The following is a 22,650-nucleotide window of genomic DNA, read 5'->3' on the forward strand; positions in this document are numbered from 1 at the left end:
CAATATCCTTTCCAGCTAGGCTTATCTTTCCAGGAGGCATTCTATAGACTTCAAAAGGTCAATTTTCACACCTTATGCTGATCTGTGGGAAAAAATGCCAACTGCAAAAGATTCCCAAGAATCTGCAGCCCTTCTCCATATCACTGGTGGGGAGAGAAATCAAGGCCTTACCTTGACCTCTGCAACTCAAATCCATATATAGGAGAGCTGGTTCTTTCATCAATATATGAAAGGTGGATAAAAACCTCCCTCACAGAAGGGATTACAAAAAATTAAGTCAGAAGCATGAGAAAAGCAGAAGAGGCAGCAACAGAAATCTGAATTAGCTGGAGATGTGAATTAGTAATAAATATTAAAAAGAGCCCAAGACCAAAAAAAAAAAAAAAAAAAAAAGGCAAGAAACAAGTTTTCAAAAATTTTTAAGTGTATTTATTTATTTATTTATTTATTTTGAGAGAGAGAGAAACAAGTGAGGGAGGAACACAAAGAGAAGGAGAGAGAGAGAAAAAATCCCAAGCAGGCTCTACACTGTCAGCACAGAGCCCAATAGGGGCTCATTCTCATGAACCATCAGATCATGACCTGAGCCAAGTCAAGGGTAGGATGCTCAACTAATTGAGCTACCTAGTTATCCCACAAGTTTTCGATTTTCTAAAATGTAACTGAAAGTCTTTCTTCTTCAGAAAGAAAATAAAGTCATTGAACTCTTTTAAACTAAAATTGAAAGGGGCCACACGTTGCAAATACTGACTTTCACCATGATGTCACTACAAAACAGTGTATAGCAATTGTCATTAAGTGTACTGCAAATAGTTAATAAATGGCCCCAGAATCAGAATACCCCATGGAGTCACAGCAGGAAAAGTTTAGAAAAGTGCCATTATATCATTTGAACAAAAGAAAGCTATATAGCTATTGAGGTTTATAACAGATCAACTGGAGAAAAACAGATCACTACATGAAATTATTTTCTACTTACCCCCATCATCCTCTTCAAGAATGCATATTTTAAAAGGATACAAGTTATTATATTAAAAATTACTTTCTCTGTCATTTTATAAGCTACACCAAACAACAAAGAAAAAACTAAGTTACAAATTTCCTAGTATCAATTCCAACTATTATCTTTTACCAAACTAAAATGTATATTATCACTACCTTTCAATCTAGTCCTCCTCCAGTATACAAAATCAATAATATAAAATATTTCATAACATTTTTAAAGTACCTTAAAATTTTAGAAGAGAATATAAATGTTTCAGAAAAGTGGAGAAAGACATACTAGAGAAGAATAAAATGAAAATACCACACTAATCATGATGTAAAACACAGGACATTAAGAGAGTTAAGAGAACTCTCAATGAAACTGTAATTTAGTTCTTCTGTATCTATACCTGGCTATTTCCTGCCAAGTAATCAATGTAACTTTTAACATGAATAATACAGTGTACTTAACAGGATCAATACTTTTAGTTGTGTGGGTTTTTTTTTTTTTATTTTTAATGTTTATTTTTGAGAGAGAGAGCAAGTGGGGGAGGGGCAGAGAGCGAGGGAGACACAAAATTTGAAGCAGGCTCCAGGTTCTGAGCTGTCAGCACAGAGCCTGATGCGGGGCTCAAACTCATGAACCATGAGATCATGACCTGAGCTGAAGTCGCTCAACTGACTGAGCCACCCCAGGAGCCCCTGTGTTTTTCTTTTTAAAATGAAATACACTTTTATGTAATTGCTTTATTCTCAGGTGCCATCATGTTAGAACCCTTCATCTCTGAAGATATTTGCATTAAGGAATCTACCTTGGCCCTTGATTGACTGTACTGTGTTATAAGAAATTCAGAGCCCTGCATGGAACAACATTTCCTACCTCCTATCTTTCATTTGTTGCTCATTTTAGGGAGTACAGTCCATCTAGTGAACACTAAGCAGTGTTTCGAAAGCATCTGACATTAAAAAAGGGTCATTCTGGGTTGGGTGTGGGCCCCCCATTCTGGGCTTCAGTAGAAAGAAGAAAGACATAAGTGCATCCCTCCAGAGACTAGGGTAAATACAGGATTATAAACACTGAGTTTGCTTTGCAGACCTTTGGAAAAGAGCCTAGAATAAAATCCTTAACACTGTGGGTTATTGTTGGTTTTAAAGGGAACTCATGAGGAAGTAATAAATAATGATGTGAAATAATGGAAATAATTATAATAACCATAGCAAACACTTATACCAAGCCCAATGCAACATTCTGGATGCTAATTCTATGCTTTAACATGCATTAACTCATATAATTCTCAAAACAGCCCTATGTAGTAGATGCTATTCTTACTGACATTTGACAGATGAGGAAACTGAGTACAGGGATTAAGAAATTTGCCCAAGGTTACAAAGCTGGTAAATGATATTTCATGCTCATACGCTATACCCGGTTATTACAAGTCCAAATTGAGTTTCTAATGACTTTTTCTCTATAAGTCAATGTGGGGGAAAATCAAAATTCTTAACTCTAACACTCATGCTACTATTTTAGGAAAATTTGGTGATAGATAGATATCTGAATAGTAATGATGCCCTTCAATTTACTCTCCACTTATGGATCAGTCCACTGAGAAGTCAGAAATTTATTATACCAAACTGAAAACTTTTTAGAAAGGAATTAAACAACCAAATTTCATAAAACATTGCTGCACAAATGTGATTCTTAATTCTTAAGACAAATACAAAGTGCTTTCCCACTTTCAGGCTCCATATAAAGCTGACATTAATCTTTCTATCTTCCCAGCCAATAATACAAAATACTTTAAAGACAACAAAAGATGCAAAGAGAAAAACAACCAAAAAGAAAAATCTTAAGATACATTTGAACACTGTACAGTTTTTAAAAGATTACTCAAAATTTAGATTTAGTGAAACTTGTATCTCTATGTCCTCATTATCTCTGAAGTTAAGAAAAGGATCAAGAAAAGCACAAGGAAAGCAATAAAGGAAGAGGGTCAGAGTGAAGAGGTAAGGTGGCCACCATCTTCGAAGGCAATAGACAGAAATTTCCTTTTGGCATTCTCAGCCCAACTCAGGATGTGGAGCCTCAACCTCAGGTGGTGGCTACCACTGGCCACCTGAAGCAGTATTTCACAAACTTTTATATACACGATAATAACTGGACAATTCCAGTGCCCTATCCCCTAGAATTCTAACTCAGCAGCCTTGAAAGTGGAGCATAAGAATTTTCAATTTAACAAGACTCCTACTGATTTTGTTTGAGTTAGCCGCAGATCATAATCTAAGAAACACAGAAGAGAAATTTAAGACTTAGTACCCAGTAAGCACTGCACAGTACTTTACATCACACACTTTTAGAACATTCTGGGCTCCTACCTGTTTCAACATCCTTAGACCTGTGTTCTTCATCAGGAGGTGTAGACGGTGGCCAAACAGGTGGGACTCGTCGGGGAAACTGCCCTTCTGTATAATCCAGTGAGTGAGTGGGTTGGCTGACTGCAGCCCAGGTGTAAAGTTGATCTTGCTATATTTAAAATTTTTTAAATAAAAATAAAAAAAAATAAAATGTAAAGCTATTTTAATTCAATCATGAAAATGAAGTTTTTTTAATTGTTACATTACGACATCATTTTTATCTTATACATACATATGCAGGGTGTGTGTGTGTGTGTGTGTGTGTGTGTGTGTGTATCAAACATTAAAACAGCATTGCCTACTATCCAATGTAGATTCATAATGTTAACATTCATTCACACAATTATTTCAATTTCATAACCATACTTGTCTCAACTTTTTCTTTCTTTTTCAATTTATTTTTTTTAAAAATATTTATTTTGAGACAAAGAGAGAGAGAGAGTGCATGGGGGAGGGGCTAGCACAGAGAATCCCAAGCAGACTCCACGCTGTCAGGACAGAGCCTGAATCAGAACTCAATCTCATGAACCATGAGATCATGACCTGAACTGAAATTAAGAGTTGTAATCTTAACTGACTGAGCCACCCAGGCACATCTCAATTTATTTTCTATAGAAAAATATAATTTTTTTTTTTGTGGTGGAGATTCCGTGTGCATCTGCAAGGAAATATAAGACCAGAAAATCCAGACATTCAGAGAACTCCCTGAACTAGAATCTTTAAGACATTTGAATATGATGTCCCTTTAAAATCTGTTTAAACACTTGTGGCAAAGTCAAAGGACAGGCTGTACTTGGGCACCACAGAACAATAATAGCTTCCTTGCCTTCAACAACAAAAAGCCTAGGAAACCAACTTATCATGGGTCCAGGCTTCAAAATGTTTGGGACAAAAACCACGAAAAAGTAAATGAACTTGCCAAGAGTAAAAAAATTGGACAGGGATCTTCTGGCAAAGAAAGTGCTTCCCAGCTGAAGACTAACAGAATCTGGACAGAATGAGAAGACTCATAACTACACCTAATGCCAGGAAGCAAAGTGGAAATCTCACAAAGGAGGCCACTTTGAGGCCTATAAACACCTTGGAAAACTTCTCATTAGGATTTCAGAATAACATGTTTAACCATTTTAGGATGCATGCACTCAAAATATACATGCCCTAGGTTCTCTCCATGATATTTTCCTTACTTGTAGGTATATTTGCCTATAGCTTATGGTCAACCTAAAGTAAAACAAAGAGAATAACAGTATTGTAGAGGTGAAGAGCAAATTAAAAATAAAACAAAACAAACAACAACAACAAAAAACCGTACTGTAACCACTGTGTTGAGATTATAAAGGAAATGGAGTTAACCCAGGACAGGCATTGCTATTTCTATAATGCATTTAACAAATTAATCTAATAAATTCACAAATTATTGTTCAGCATAGACAGTAAGACACAGTGTATATATCTGTAGTTTAAGCTTTAACTTTACAGACACTGGCCCTATTTGAGAATTCAGATTCCTGGATTTGGCTAGTATTACATAAGGGTCACATTGCAGACCTGGCTAAGCATTTCAGCTTTCCATACTGTTTCAACTGTTCATACACATTTTTTTAATGTTTATTTATTTTTGAGAGAGAGACAGAGTGTAAGTGGGGGAGGGGCAGAGAGAGAGAGGTAGACACAGAATCCAAAGCAGGCTCCATGCTCCGAGCTGTCAGCACAGACGTGGGGCTCGAACACATGAACCGTGAGATCGTGACCTGAGTCCAAGTTAGACGCTTAACTGACTGAGCCACCCAGGCGCCCCATTCAACTATTCCTCTCTTGATCGACAGCAAAGGCTTTGCTTTTCAGCCTACTGCGTGTCAGAAATAGCTTTTCGCCGGTGAAATTAGTAGTTTGTTTAATTAACATGATGTTGGAAATGAGATCTCAGTAGTGAGACTGAAGTAATTCCGTCTACGAGGATTGACAAAAATATCAGAGAATATGCTCATTCTTAGAAGAACAGAGTAAGACTTGGGTGAGGGATATGTCAAGGCTTGATGCTCTGACAGTGGTGCGTCCAGCCACTGCTTTAGGAAAATGTCTCCTTGCCTGCTGCCAAACGTTAGGCACAGAATCCCGCCTCTTTTGTTTCTGCAGTACCTAAACCTTTCACGGAAAGTGTAGTCAAGCACCTACCCAGGCAGCAAGCTATACATTCCCTGACAAAGCAACTCTTGCCTAGAGAGCTTTATCATCCTGATAACAGACCCACTCAGCCTCTGACTTTGTGCCACATGAAAAAGGCAGCAACGACTAAGGGGATAAACGGTTTCACTTTAGGATCGCACAGTTCACCAAAATACAAAGTACATTGAAAGCACTTTATAAAACTTCACATAAACAGACAGCAACAACAACAAATTTGGTTCAGTCCAGTTTTTTAGCCACGCTCCAGTATTGTAATATATCACAATGCTACGATGGTAATCTCAAAACCCTTCCTTCATAGCAGAGCTCTACTAGCAGAAAATAAGCAAAACACAAATTTCTTTTGTGGCTTTTTGGCACCTACAAATGCCACCTCTTCAACCTAGCATTTAATTTTTTCTATATGACTCTAATCCCCCCACCCAAATCCATCCCTCCATGTTCCCTAAGTCGAACTTCACTCCAGTACCATAACTCCCCAGTTCTCCTCATTATGGAATTTAATCTCTCGGGAAAAGTCTAGCTGAAGTTCCCCCTCACAAGGACCACTCATGCATCAGAACACTGATACAGCACCCTGCCACCATTCATTTTCAGAAGTAACAGTATGCCATGCAGGATGGTGGCATAACACCTTACTGAGTGCATCTCATCTTTCCTCAGATTGACTGAAAACTCCTTCAGCCCATGAAGAATGTACACAGGTCCTACAAATCTCCCCTAGCAATTGACAACGCTAGGATGACTACATAAAAGCCACTTAACTGAACTAACAGAACTGGCAGATAAAAAAGAAGTAAAAAGATGGTTTGTCAGTATGAGCAGCGGCAGTAGCTCATTTTCTTCATATACATAACAAGACACCAAAAAGGTACTTTCTGGATGCCACATGGAAAACAAATCTATTATGTTACCTGTTTTATCTAAACCTACCAGCAATTATACAATATAAAGAAAAATAGGAACAGGGTCAACCTGGCAGCAAAGTCGGGGGACCCAAAGTTCCCCCATCCCTCAAACACAGCAGTGTTGAGGTCAGAGAACTTGGAATTCCAAGAGTATGAGCTGCAGAGTGACGGAGACATCTCCAGGGGCCCATGGGGACAACTTGGTGGGCCATAGGTGCATGATTGAAAACTTGGAGAGATAAAATGGGAGGCATAGGAAGACAGGGGAGGGATCCCTTTCTTTGGAAAGATAAAAGGAAGAGAAAGAGAGGCTGTTGAAGTGTAGGATTGTATTTGGACCAGAGAAAAGCCATGGACCAGGGAACAGAAAAAAAAGACAAAGATCTAATTTCTAAGTGCCTGGCTTTCTCTGGACTGGGGCCAGCTGCCCTGTTGACGTGCCTGGGGAGAAGGGGAGCCAGTCCCAGTCTTGGTAACTAGCACAGAGGTGCAGTCCTCAGTGAGAGAAAGCAATCCCCTCCCTTGAGTGCTCTGTGAAGAAGGCATATAGCCATTCCAAGGACAAAAGACCCTGCCTGCACCCGCCAGTCAGAGACCCTTTGTCGGCTGGCTGGGCTGAGGGGCTCTACCCTAGAACCAGGGTGTACAGGTGGGATCCTTTAAGACTGATGGTTTGAATCCCAACCAAGCACCAGGGAAGCACAGGAGACTGTGGAGCGGGACAGACGGCCTCATTTGCACCAGCTCAGCACTGTGGGGGGAGCCAGAGGCCCTCTATCACTGGGGTGGAGTGGCATTTTTCTGGAACTGGGGTGAGCAGAGCGAGATCCTTTAAGACAACGGGGTTTGCATCCCAGCCATGTGCCAGGGAGGTGCAGGAGATGGTGGAGTGGGACAAACCACCCTGTTCCCGCCCACGCAGCACTGTGAGGAGCCGGAGGCCCTTTGTAATCTGGCTGGGCAGAGTGGCACTTCCCGGAAACCGTGGGCATGTAGTGGGACCCTTTAAGACATGGGGGTTTGAATCCCGCTGAGCACCTGGGAGGTGCAAGAGGCTGTGGAGCAGAACATACCCAGCCTGCTCCCACATGCACAGCGCTGTGCAGATGGCTTCAACAGAGTGTTTGGGACACCCAGTCTGGGGAGGAGAGACTGGGGTGTCACCATTTTTATCCCCGTCACCAACAAGATGAGGCTCTAGGGAACAAAGGGCCCACAGTGGAGGCGGGACCTGCCTCCTACCAAGCCACACCCCTCCAAGTCTGGTCACTGTGAATTTACCAGTGTTTGATTGGCACTGACCAACCAGACAACCCCTTCCTCCAGACCAGCACAGCCACTGGCTCCAAGGCACCCAGCGGTTTTGCATTTTCTGATTTGATTCTTGGTCAATTCTTATTTTATATATATATATATTCCTTTTTATTTCCTTCCTTTCCTTCCTCTAATGTCTTTGTTCTCTAGTCTGGTTATTCTGGTTGTTGGTTTCTTTAAGCAGACATATTGAATCTATTATTTTTATGCCTCTTCTGTATCTCCTTCTTATTTATCTTCCTCTCTCTCTCAGGATTAAGTCATATGGTTACTCTGTCTGGTCAATTTTCTTTTTTTTTTTTTTCTTTTTGCCCACCCCTGTCATTTCTCTCTTTGTATGGGATAAGGCTTCTTCCACCACCACCCTCTTTTTAAAATTGTTTTTCCAGGGTTACTTCATGGTGGAAGGTCCAAACCACTATTAAAAGCAGGGAGACAAAGCAACCAGACTCACAACAACAGAGAGCATGTAACATATTACGAAAACACCTCCTGAAAGGCCAGGCCCTGAACAGTGTATAACCCCTTTTTAATATAGTAGGGCTCGCAGGTACAGGACACATTAACAAACTATTACAACAAGTAAGGGACAGAACACTAGCCAAAATGATGAAAAGGAAGAATTCACCTCAAAAGAAACTCCAGGAAGAATGGCGGCCAGAGAATTGCTCAAAACAGATATAAACAAGATATTTGCTAAGAATTTAGAATAATAGGCATAAGATTAATCACTGGGCTTGAAAAAAACAGAGGACAGCAGAGAATTTATTGCTGCAGAGATCAAGAACTAAAAAATAGTCATGATGAATTAAAAATGCTATAAAGCAGGTGCAAAATAAACTAATTGCAGTAAGAACAAGATGAAAGAAGCAGAGTGGAGAATAAATGAAATAGAAGATAAAATTATGGAAAATGATAGAGCCGAGAAAAAGAGAGATAAGAAAATATTAGACCATGAGGGGAGAATAAGAGAACGAAGTGATTCAATGAAACTTAATAATATCCATATCATAGGAGTTCCAGAAAAAGAGAGAGAGAAAGGGGCAGAAGGATTACTTGAATAAATTATAAATGAGAACTTCCCTATTCTGTGGAAGGGAGCAGATATCCAACTCAAGGAGGCACAGAAAACTCCCTTCAGGTTTAACAGGAATAGGTCTTCTCCATGGCATATCATAGTGAAACTGGCAAAATACAAAGATAAAGAGGGAATTCTGAAAGCAGCTAGGGACAAATGCACCTTAAACTACAAGGGTAGGCACATAAAGGTAGTAGCAGACCCGTCCTCCAGAACTTAGCAGGCCAGAAGGGAGTGGCAGGAAACATTCAATGTGCTGAATAGGAAAAATATGCAGCCAAGAATTCTCTATCCAGCAAGGCTGCATCCAGAATAGAAGGAGGGATAAAGGCTTTCCCAGACAGACAAAAACTGAGGGAGTTCATGACCACTAAACCAGCCCTGCAAGAGATCGTAAGGGGTACTCTGTGAGTGGAATGCTGCAAAGACTACAAAAGACCAGACACATCACCACAACCATGAAACCTACAAATAACACAAGGACGCTAAATCCATATCTTTCAATAATAATGCTGAATGTAAAAGGACTAAATGCTCCAATTAAAAGACAGAGGGTATCAGAATGGATTAAAAAACAAGATCCAGGAGCACCTGGGTGGCTCGGTTAGTTAGGTGTCTGACTCAGCTCAGGTCATGACCTCAGGGTTTGTGAGTTCAAGCCCTGTGTCGGGCTCTATGCTGACAGGCTCAGAACCTGGAGCCTGCTTCGGATTCTGTGTCTCCCTCTCTCTCTGCCCCTCCCCCACTCACGCTCTGTCTCTGTCTCTCTCAAAAATAAATAAACATTAAAAAAATTAAAAAAAAACAAGATATCTATATGCTGTCTACAAGAGAACCATTTTTAGACCTAAAGGCAACTTCAGATTGAAAGTGAGGGGATGGAGAACCATCTATCATGCTATGGAACTCAAAAGAACGCTGGAGTAGCCATACTTACATCACACAAACTAGATTTAAACTAAAGTCTGTAAGAAGAGATGAAGAAGGGCATTTTATCATATTTACGTGGTCTATCCATCAAGAAGAGCTAACAATTATAAATGTTTATGCCCCCAACTGAATTCACCCAAATATATAAAATAATTAATCGCAAACATAAGCAATCTTATTAATAAGAATATGGTAATTTCAGGGGACTTAGTGAATGGACAGATCTTCTAGGCAAAATCAAAAAAAAAACAATGGCTTTGAATGATCCGTTGGACCAGATGGACTTGACAGATACATTCAGAACTTTTCATCCAAAAGAAGCAGTATACACATTCTTCTCAAGTGCACATGCAAAATTCTCCCAGATAGATCACATACTGGATCATGAGAGAGGCCTCAATAAAAATAAAAGAATTGAGATCACACCATGCATATTTGCAAATAACAATGCTATGACACTTGAAATCAAGTTTGAAATTGTTTCAATCATGAGAAAAAAATTGGAAAACCCCAAAGGAATGGAGGTTAAAGAGCAACCTACTAAACAATGAATGGGTCAGCCAGGCAATTAAAAAAGAAATTTAAAAAACATATGGAAGCAAATGAAAATGAAAACACAACAGTCCAAACTCTTTGGGATGCAGCAAAGGCAGTCCTAACAGGAAAATACACTGCAATCCAGGCCTATCTCAAGAAACAAGAAAAATCCCAAATACAAAACCTAATGGCTCATCTAAAGCAGAAGCAGAACAGCAAAGAAACAAAGAAACCCCATGGCCAGCAGAAGAAGAGAAATAAAGATTAGAGCAGAAATAAACAATATAGAATTTTTTTAAAAAGGTAGAATACATCAATGAATGTAAGAGCTGGGTTTTTGAAAAAATAAACAAAATTGATAAACCCCTAGCCAAACTTCTCAAAAAAGAAAAGAGAGGACCCAAATAGATTAAATCACAAATGAAAAAGGACAGATCACATGAACACCACAGAAATACAAACAATTATCAGAGAATACTATGACAAATTACATGCCAACAAACTGGACAACCTGGAAAAAATGGACAAATTCCTAGACACCCTCACACTAACAAACTCAAATGGGAAGAAATAGAAAATTTGAACAGACCCATAACCAACAAATAAATTGAATCAGTTGTCAAAAATCTCCCAACAAATAAGAGTCCTGGACCAGATGGCTTCCCAGGGGAATTCTATCAGACATTTAAGGTGGAGTTAATACCTATACTTCTCAAGCTATTCCAAAAAATATAAATGAAATGAAAGTTTCCGGACTCATTCTATGAGGCCAGCATTATGCTGATTCCCAAACTAGAGAGAGAGCCCAATAAAAAGGAGAATCACATGTGGGTGCAAAAATTCTCAAGAAGATACTAGCAAATCGAATTCAACAGCATATAAAAAGAATTATTCACCATGATCAAGTGGGATTCACTCTTTGGCTGCAGGGCTGGTAATTCTATACATCACATTAATAGAAGAAAGGATAAGAACCATATGATCCTGTCAATAGATGCAGAAAAAAGCATTTGAGAAAATACAGTATCCTTTCTTAATTAAAACCCTCAAGTTGGGATAGAAGGAACATACATAGTTTAACATCATAAAAATCATATATGAAAAGCCCACAATTAATATCATCCTCAGTGGGGAAAAACTTTTCCCCTAAGATCAGGAACATGACGGGATGTCCACTCTCACCGCTGTTTAACATAGTGTTGGAAGTACTTGCCTCAGAATCAGACAATAAAATGAAATAAAAGGCATCCAAATTGGCAAAGAATAAGTCAAGCTTTCACTTTTTGCAGATGAAATGATATTCTACATGGAAAACCCAATAGACTCCGCCAAAAAGATGCTAGAACTGATACATGAATTCAGCAAAGTTGCAGGGTACAAAATCAATGCACAGAAATGGGTTGCATTTCTATACACCAATAATGAAGCAGCAGAAAGGGGAATCAAGAAATCAGTCTCATTTACAATTGGACCAAGAACCATAAAATACCTAGGAATAAACTTAACCAAAAATGTAAAAGATCTGTATGCTGAAAACTATAGTAAGCTTATGAAGGAAATTGAAGAAGACACAAAGAAATGGAAAAACATTCCATGCTCATGGATTGGAAGAATATATATTGTTAAAATGTCAATACTATCCAAAGCGATCTACACATTCAATGCAACACCAATCAAAATTGCACCAGCATTCTAGTCAAAGATAGGACAAACAATCCTAAAATTTGTATGGAAACACAAAAGACCCTGAATAGCCAAAGCAATCCTGAATAAGAAAACCAAAGCTTGAGGCATCACAATCTCAGACTTTAGCCTCTACTATAAAGCTTAAATCAGCAAGACAATATGGTATTGGCACAAAAACAGACACATAGACCAACGGAATAGGATAGAGAATCCAGTATTGGACACACAAATGTATAGCCGATTAACCTTTGACAAAGCAGGAAAGAGTATCCAATGGAAAAAAAGACAGTCTCTTTAGCAAATGGTGCTGGGACAACTGGACAGCAACATGCAGAAGAATGAAACTAGACCACTTTCTCACACCATTCACAAAAATAAACTCAAAATGGATAAAAGACCTAAATGTGAGACAGGAAACCATCAAAACCCTAGAGGAGAAAGCAGGCAACAACCTCTTTGACCTCAGCCACAGTAATTTCTTGCTCAACACATCTCCAAAGGCAAGGGAATTAAAAGCCAAATGAACTATTGGGACCTCATCAAGATAAAAAGCTTCTGTGCCACAAAAGAAACAATCAACAAAACTAAAAGGCAACTGACAGAATGGGAGAAGACACTTGCAAATAACATATCGGATAAAGAGTCTGTATTCAAAATTTATAAATAACTTACCAAACTCAACACCCAAAAAACAAATAATCCAGTGAAGAAATGGGCAGAAGACATGAATAGACACTTTTCTAAAGAAGACATCCAGATGGCCAACAGACACATGAAAAGATGCTCAATATCAGTCACCATCAGGGAAATACAAATCAAAACCATGATGAGATACCGCCTCACACCAGTCAGTGGCTAAAATGAACAACTGAGGAAACAACAGATGTTGGTGAGGATGTGGAGAAACAGGAACCCTCTTGCACTGTTGGTGGGAATGCAAACTGGTGCAACAGCTCGGGAAAACAGAGTGGAGGTTCTTAAAAAATTAAAAATAGAACTACCCTACAACCCAGCAATAGAGCACTACTAGGAATTTTTCCAAAGGATACAGGAGTGCTGATTCATAGGGGCACTTGTACCCCAATGTGTATAGCAGCACTTTCAACAATAGTCAAGTTATGGAAAATGCCCAAGTGTCCATCAACTGATGAATAGATACAGAAGATGTGGTTTACACATACAATGGAATACCACTTGGCAATGAGAAAGAATGAAATCCTGCCATTTGCAGCAATGTGGATGGAACTGGAGGGTATTACGCTAAGTGAAATAAGTCAGTCAGAGAAAGACAGATATATGGTTTCACTCATATGTAGAACTTGAGAAACTTAACAGAAGACCATGGGGGAAGGGAAGGTAAAAAATTAGTTTCAAACAGAGGGGGAGGCAATTCATAATAGACTCTTAAATACAGAGGGCTAATAGAGGGGACCTGGGGGAGAGCAGGAAATGGGTGATGGGCATTGAGAAGGGCACTTGCTGGGATGAGCACTGGGTGTTGTATGTAAGTGATGAATCACAGGAATCTACCCCCAAAACCAAGAGCACACTGTATACACTATATGTTAGCTAACTTGACAATAAATTATATATAAAAAATAAAAATGTGGAAACCATTCTAAATTTAAAAAAAAAAGAAAAGAAAAAGAAAAATATATGTAGCCAATGCTCCTGGGATATAATCAGTGCCACCATAGACAAATCTTTTAACCTTCTGAAGTCTTGATATTCTTATCAGTAAATCAGGAAAAACACCCGCCTGGTCTTTTCTATGGGGCTGGCATGAAGCAGGAGCAGAAAGAGCTATGAAAGCCTATGTGGAAAGAACTATGAAAATGACATGATGTTATTCAAATATAACACACCATGAATACCACTTGTTTTGATTGTTTTAAATCTATGTTTGATTAGAACAATCATACATCATTTCTTATAGTTAAAAAAGTCCTTTTCAGAGGAATTCAAAGTCATCATCATATCTACACATCAAGATACAGAACCAACACTAAATCTTTGCTTTAGGATGAGAAACTAGTTTCAGCAAACCTTGGTCTACAGAGTTTTCTTGGCATTTGTGCTGAACGTCACTAAATTTTGAATTCAATTATAATTAATGTGGTCTTTCCTCGACCATCCATGAATGTCTTTTACTTTCTTCTATTTCCATTTAACATGTCAGGAATGTATTTGTTACTTTCCCAAGTAGGGTTATAAGCCTCTTACTCCAGCTACCATATCCTATATCCACCTTTTCCCCAGGACATTATTCTGTACATATAGCTGACATACAATGAGTATTTAGGAACCAGAAAGGTTTCCTGTGTTGGAAAGGTGGTTCAATATTCACAACTCAATCATGTGACACACCACATTAATGAAAGACAGGAGAAGAACTGTATCATTTCAATAGATGCATTTGACAAATTACAACATCTATTCATGATAAAAAAAAAAAAAAACCTCGAAAAGTAGGTTTAAAGGGAACATACCCCAAAATAATAAGGGATATCTATGAAGAACCCACAGCTAATATACTGCCCAGTGGAGAAAAACCAAGACATTTTCTTCTGTGGTCAGGAACAAGACAGGGATGTCCAAAACAGAATGTCAAAATTACATCAGCATTTTTCACAGAACTAGGAAAAAATTCTAAAATTTGTATGGAACCAAAAAAGACCCTGAAATACCAAAGCAATCTGTCTTTTAAATGTTTATTTTTTTTTTTTTGAGAGAGAGAGAAAGTGAGAGATAAAGAGAGCATGCACGCAGGGGAGGGGCAGAGAGAGAGAGGGAAATGAGAATTCCAAGCAGGCTCTGCACTGTCAGTGCCCTCGCAGTGCAGAGCCTGACCCAGGGCTCAAACCCGTGAACTGTGAGATCATGACTTGAGCTGAAATCAAGAGTCAGAAGCTTGACTGACTGAGCCACCCAGGTGCCCCCAAAGCAATCTTGAAAAAGAAAAGCAAACCTAGAGGCATTACAAGTTCAGACATCAGGTTATATTACAAAGCAGTAGTGCTCTAAACAGTATGGAACTGGCACAAAAATAGACACATAGATAAACAGAACAGAATAGAAAACCCAGAAAAGAACCCACAACTATATGTTCAATTAATCTTTGACAAAGCAGGAAAGAATGTCCCGTGGTAAAAAGATGGTGAAACTGGACAACATGCAAAAGAATGAAAGTGAACCACCTTCTTACACCAAGCGAAAAAATAAATTCAAAATAGATTTAGGTCTTTAATCCAAGTCCTGAGAATACAAAAATCATAGAGAACACAGGCCTTTTTTAACATCAGCCTTAACAATTTCCTTCTAGATATGTGTCCTGAGGCAAGGAAAACAAAACCAAAAATAAACTATTGGGACTTCATCAAAAAAGAAAACTTCTGCACAGCAAAGGAAACAATCAACAAAACCTACAGAGTCGGAGAAGCTATTTGCAAATGACATACGCAATATAGGGTTAGGATCCAAAATCTATAAAGAATTATAAAACTCAACACCCAAATCATAAATATCCAGTTAAAAAATAGACAGAAGACATGAATAGACATTTTTCTAAAGATGACATGCAGATAGATGGCCAACAGGCACATGAAAAGATGTTCAAAAATCACTGATCATCAGGAAAATACAAACGAAAACTACAATGAGATTTCACCTCACACTTGTCAGAATGGCTAAAATCAATAATGCAGAAAACAACAGATGTTGGCAAGGATACAGAGAAAGGGAACACCCTTCCAATGTTGGCAGAAATGCAAACCAGTGCAGCCACTCTGGAAAACAATATGGACGTTCCTCAAAAGTTAAAAATAGAACTGCCCTACATCCCAGCAATTGAACTACTAGGTATTTACCCAAATGATGCAAAAATATCGATTCAAAGGAGTGCATGCACCCCAATGTTTATAGCAGCATTATCAACAATAGCCAAGCTATGGAGAGGGCCCAAGTGTCTACCAACTGATGAATGGATAGAGAAATGTATATATATAATGGAATAGTACTCAGCCATCAAAAGAATGAAATTTTGTCATTTGCAACGTGGATGGAACCAGAATGTATTATGCTATGTGAAAAACTCAGGCAGAGAGAAACAAATACCATATGATTTTACTCATGTGTGGAATTTAAGAAACAAAACAGATGAGAGAGGGAAATAAACCATAAGAAACTGTTAGAGAACAAACTGAGGGTTGATGGAGGGAGGGAGGTGGGGGATGGGGTGAATGGGTGATGGGCATTAAGGAGGGGACTTGTTATGATGCACACCTGTTACATGTAAGTGATGAGTCACTAAATTCTACTCCCGAAACCAACATTACACTATACGTTAACTAACTATAATTTAAATAAACATTTGAAAAAGGAATGTAATTGTAAAAGCAGAGCATAAAATTGTGGTTACCAGGGGCTGAGGTGGAGAAAGGACAGAGATGTTGTTTAAGGGTACATACTTGCAACCAACCAGAAGATCAGTAAGTTCTGGAGACCTAATACAGTACAGTGATTACAGACAACAAAACTATATTGCAAACATTGCTAAGAGACTAGATGTTAATTGTTCTCAACAATAGAAGAAATTATAACTGTGTGACAAGATAGAGGTGTTAACTGTGCTACCATGGCAACTTTATTCCAATATAAATATCAAATCAACATGTTGTCCACAAAAACTTAAACAATGTTGTATGTCAAATAAAACTGAACTAAAATACAATACAACTTTACTTTTAATGTAGCATTTAAAATATCAAATACCTAAGAAGCCATTGAATAAAAACGTGCTTGGCCTTTAAGCAGAAACATATCAAGTTGCAATGAGAGAAAATAAAAATGACTTCAATATATATGAATGGATTTATCACATTTGTGGATTTAAGACTCTCATTTTACTCTTCTCCAAAATGATAGTTAAATTAAATGCAATTCTAATCAACATCCTAAGAATGCATGTGTGTTTTAATGGATATGACTATTTCTAAAATTTATATTGAAAGGGCCTAAAAAATTTTTAAATGACTCAAAAAGACCTATTATTCTAGACATCAAGACTTATTACCATGCAGCAGTTGAAAGACCTATAATAGTTGGACAAGAATGGGCAAACACATAATGGAATAGAATAGAGATCGACATAGCAGTGTTTCACCCATATACACAGATAATAAAATAGGACATCTAATTTACACACCTAAAAGATCTTCCCAAGGTGATTATAAAACAAAACGGAAAGGACAAAACAACAAAGCTTTTGGAAGATAATATAGGAGGATATATTGTTGCTTGCACAGTAGGCAAAGACTTTTAAACAGGGCCCAATATGCATGACATATCATAGTGAAACTCGCAAAACACAAGGATAAAGAGAAAATTCTGAAAGCAGCTAGGGATAAACATGCTCTAACATATAAAGGAAGACTGACAAGACTAGTGGCAGATCTACCTACTGAAATTTGGCAGGCCAGAAAGGAATGGCAAGAAATCTTCAATGTGATGAACACGAAAACTATGCAGCCGATAACCTTTATCCAGCAAGTTTGTCATTCAGAATAGAAGGAGAGATAAAGGTTTTCCCAAACACAAAAACTGAAGGACTTCATCACCACTAAACCAGACCTACACGAGATCCTAAGGGGGATTCTGTGAGTGAAATGTTGCATGGACTACAAAGTACCAGAGACATCGCTACAAGCATGAAACCTACAGACATCACAATGACTCTAAACCCATATCTTTCTATAATAACACTGAATGTAAATGGACTAAATGTGCCAACCAAAAGACATAGGGTGTCAGAATGGATAAAAAAACAAGGCCCATCTATTTGCTGTCTACAAGAGACTCATTTTAGACCTGAGGACACTTTCAGATAGAAAGTGAGGAGATGGAGAACTATTTATCATGCTACTGGAAGTCAAAAGAGAGCTGGAGTAGCCATACTTATATCAGACAAACTAGACTTTAAATTAAAGGCTGTAACAAGAGATAAAGAATGGCATTATATAATAATTACAGGCTCTATCCATCAAGAAGAACTAACAATTATAAATGTCTATGCACCGAATACGGGAGCCCCAAATATATAAAACAATTACTCACAAACATAAGCAACCTTATCGACAAGAATGTGGTAATTGCAGGGGACTTTAATACCCCACTAACAACAATGTATAGATCATCGAGACACATGGTCAATACAGAAACAAGGGCCCTGAATGATACATTGGATCAGATGGACTTGACAGATATATTTAGAAATCTGCGTCCCAAAGCAACAGAATATACTTTCTTCTCAAGTGCACATGGAACATCCTCCAAGATAAATCACATACTGGGTCACAAAACAGCCCTTTGTAAATATACAAGAATTGAGATCATACCATGCATACTTTCGGACCACAATGCTATGAAGCTTGAAATCAACCACAGGAAAAAGCCTGGAAAACCTCCCAAAGCATGGAGGTTAAAGAACACCCTACTAAAGAATGAATGGGTCAACCAGTCAATTAGAGAAGATATTAAAAAATATATGGGGGGGGGGGGGGCGCCTGGGTGGCTCGGTTGGGCGACGAACTTCGGCTCAGGTCATGATCTCGTGGTCCAGGAGTTCGAGCCCCGCGTCGGGCTCTGTGCTGACAGCTCAGAGCCTGGAGCCTATTTCAGATTCTATGTCTTCCTCTCTCTCTGACCTTCCCCCATTCATGCTCTGTCTCTCTCTGTCTCTAAAATGAATAAACGTTAAAAAAAATTAAAAAAAAATATATGGAAACAAATGAAAATGAAAATACAACAATCCAAACACTTTGGGATGCAGCAAAGGCAGTCCTGAGAGGAAAATACATTGCAATCCAGGCCTATCTCAAGAAACAAGAAAAATCCCAAATACAAAATCTAACAGCACACCTAAAGGAAAGAGAAGCAGAACAGCAAAGACAGCCTAAACCCAGCAGAGGAAGAGAAATAATAAAGATCAGAGCAGAAATAAACAATATAGAATCTAAAAAAACTGTAGAGCAGATCAACGAAACCAAGAGTTGGTTTTTTGAAAAAATAAACAAAATTCATAAGCCTCTAGCCAGGCTTCTCAAAAAGAAAAGGGAGATGACCCAAATAGGTAAAATCATGAATGAAAATGGAATTATTACAACCAATCCCTCAGAAATACAAGCAATTATCAGGGAATACTATGAAAAATTATATGCCAACAAACTGGACAACCTGGAAGAAATGGACAAATTCCTAAGCACCCGCACATCCAAAACTCAAACAGGAAGAAATAGAAAACTTGAACAGACCCATAACCAGCAAAGAAATTAGATCAGTTACCAAAAATCTCCCAACAAATAAGAGTCCAGGACCAGATGGCTTCCCAGGGGAGTTCTACCAGACGTTTAAAGCAGAGATAATACCTATCCTTCTCAAGCTATTCCAAAAAGTAGAAAGGGAAGGAAAACTTCCAGACTCATTTTATGAAGCCAACATTACTTTATTCCTAAACCAAACAGACACCCAGTAAAAAAAGACAACTACAGGCCAATATCCCTGATAAATATGGATGCAAACATTCTCAATAAGATACTAGCGAATCGAATTCAACAGCATATAAAAAGAATTATTCACCATGATCAAGTGGGATTCATTCCTGGGATGCAGGGCAGGTTCAACATTCACAAATCAATCAATGTGATACATCACATTAATAAAAGAAAAGAAACATATGATCCTGTCAATCGATGAAGAAAAAGCATTTGACAAAATTCAGCATCCTTTCTTAATAAAAACCCTCAAGAAAGTCAGGATAGAAGGAACATAACTTAACATCATAAAAGCCATTTATGAAAAGCCCACAGCTAATATCATCCTCAATGGGGAAAAACTGAGAGCTTTCCCCCTGAGATCAGGAACACGACAGGGATGTCCACTCTCACCACTGTTGTTTAACATAGTGTTGGAAGTGCTAGCATCAGCAATCAGACAACAAAAAGAAATGAAAGGCATCAAAATTGGCAATGATGAAATCAAGCTGTCACTTTTTGTAGATGACATGATATTATACACAGAAAACCCGATAGACTCCACCAAAAGTCTGCTAAAACTGATACATGAATTCAGCAAAGTCACAGGATACAAAATCAACGTACACAAATCAGTTGCATTCTTATATACTAATAATGAAGCAACAGAAAGACAAATAAAGTAACTGATCCCATTCATAATTGCACCAAGAAGCATAAAATACCTAGGAATAAATCTAACCAAAGATGTAAAAGATCTGTATGCTGAAAACTATAGAAAGCTTATGAAGGAAATTGAAGAAGATACAAAGAAATGGAAAAACATTCCATGCTCATGGATTGGAAGAATAAATATTGTTAAAATGTCAATAGTACCCAAACCAATCTACACATTCAATGCAATCCCAATCAAAATTGCACGAGCATTCTTCTCGAAGTTAGAATAAGCCATCCTAAAATTTGCATGGAACCACAAAAGGCCCTGAATAGCCAAAGTAATTTTGAAGAAGACCAAATTAGGAGGCATCACAATCCCAGACGTTAGCCTCTACTACAAAGCTGTAATCATCAAGACAGTATGGCATTGGCACAAAAACAGACACATAGACCAAAGAAATAGAATAGAGAACCCAGTATTGGACACACAAATGTATGGCCAACTAATCTTTGACAAAGCAGGAAACAGTGTCCAATGGAAAAAAGACAGTCTCTTTAGCAAATGGTGCTGGGACAACTGGACACCAACATGCAGAAGAATGAAACTAGACCACCTTCTTAAACCATACAGAAAAATAAACTCAAAATGGATGAAAGACCTAGATGTGAGACAGAAAACCATCAAAACCCACAGGAGAAAGCAGGCAACAACCTCTTTGACCTCAGCTGCAGCAATTTCTTGCTCGACATGTCTCCAAAGGCAAGGGAATTAAAAGCATAAATAAACTATTAGGACCTCATCAAGATAAAAAGCTTCTGCACTGCAAAGGAAACAATCAACAAAACTAAAAGGCAACCGACAGAATGGGAAAAGATATTTACAAATGGCATATTGGATAAAGGGCTAGTATCCAAAATCTATAAAGAATTCACCAAACTCAACACCCAAAAAACAAATAATCCATTAAAGAAATGGGCAAAGACATGAATAGACACTTTTTCAAAGAAGACATCCAGATGGCCAACAGACACATGAAAAGATGCTCAACGTCACTCTTCAACAGAAATACGCATCAAAGCCACACTGAGATATCACCTCATACCCGTCAGAGTGGCTAAAATCAGGAGACTAGAGATGCTGGCGAGGATGTGGCAAAATGGGAACCCTCTTGCACTGTTGGTGGGAATGCAAACTGGTGCAGCCGCTCTGGAAAACAGTGTGGAGGTTCCTCAAAAAATTAAAATAGAACTACACTGTGACCCAGCAATGGCACTGCTAGGAATTTGCCCAAGGAATACAGGAGTGCTGATGCATAGGGGCACATGTACCCCATGTTTCCAGCAGAACTGTCAACAATAGCCGTATTTTGGAAAGAGCCCAAATGTCCATCAACTGATGAATGGATAAAGAAGATGTGGTTTATAGACACAATGGAATACTACTTGTCAATGAGAAAGAATGGAATCTGGCCATATGCAGCAATGTGGATGGAATTATGCTAAGTGAAATAAGTCAGTCAGAGAAAGATAACATATGCTTCCACTGATATGAGGATCTTGAGAAACTTAACAGAAGACCATGAGGGAGGGGAAGGGGGAAAAAAGTTACAAATAGAGAGGGAGGCAAACCATAAGAGACTCTTAAATACAGAGAACAAACTGAGGGTTGATGGGGTGTGGGGGAGAGGGGAAAGTGGGTGATGGGCAGGGAGGAGGGCACTTGTTGGGATGAGCACTGGGTGTGTATGGAAACCAATTTGATAATAAATTATATTTAACAAAAACAAAACAGAAAACAGCTATGGTCATAAACAGCAGAACAGCTAGATACAATATGAAATCCTCATACAACGGAGAAACTACAAAAATGAAAATAAATTACAACTCCGTACAAATTACAAACCTAATATGGGCAAAGAAAGTAGACACAGAAAAATGCACACTGTAGAATATTTATTCAAAGTTCCTGAAGCAGGTAAAATTAAACTACAGTGTGTTAGGACTGATACTAGGGTTAGGGTAGTAAAATCATAAGTAAAAGTAGGTTGTGATTACCATACAAGTCAGGACATCAATTATCTTTGGTAGCAAGGAATGGGAATGAGAGGAATTTTCTGAGACACTGTCAATTTTTTTATTTGTTGACCAGGGCAGCAGTTACACAGCTGATGTTATCTGTGATAAATCACTGAGCTATACTTCTGGTTTTTTATGCAAGCTGTATTTCCCAGTATAAAAGCTTTGTAACATATTTGAATTGCCTTGATGTATATGTTGAAAAATAAAATGACTACATCTATGTGCATCTAATTTCTAGGTACTCTATTCTGTTCTGTTGATCTCTATGTTTACAAGCCTATTCTCATGCCCATACCACACTGTCCTAATACATGGAGCTTTATTATCAGTCTTGAAACCAGGTAGTATT

The 22,650-nt window shown here is 38.3% G+C and overlaps 1 protein-coding gene across 2 annotated transcripts in view; it reads right to left on the reverse strand.

The window, feature by feature from the left end:
• Positions 1–22,650, reverse strand: part of FMN2 (formin 2) — a 381,203-nt gene that overhangs the window by 274,366 nt on the left and 84,187 nt on the right. For both annotated transcript variants that reach the window (XM_042925783.1, XM_042925782.1), the window contains exon 3: positions 3,361–3,508. In XM_042925783.1, the coding sequence (XP_042781717.1) occupies positions 3,361–3,508 (148 nt within the window). The remainder of the gene's footprint in view (positions 1–3,360; positions 3,509–22,650) is intronic.

The sequence above is a fragment of the Panthera leo genome, chromosome F3 (genome assembly GCF_018350215.1).
Source record: "Panthera leo isolate Ple1 chromosome F3, P.leo_Ple1_pat1.1, whole genome shotgun sequence".
Lineage (NCBI taxonomy): Eukaryota > Metazoa > Chordata > Mammalia > Carnivora > Felidae > Panthera > Panthera leo.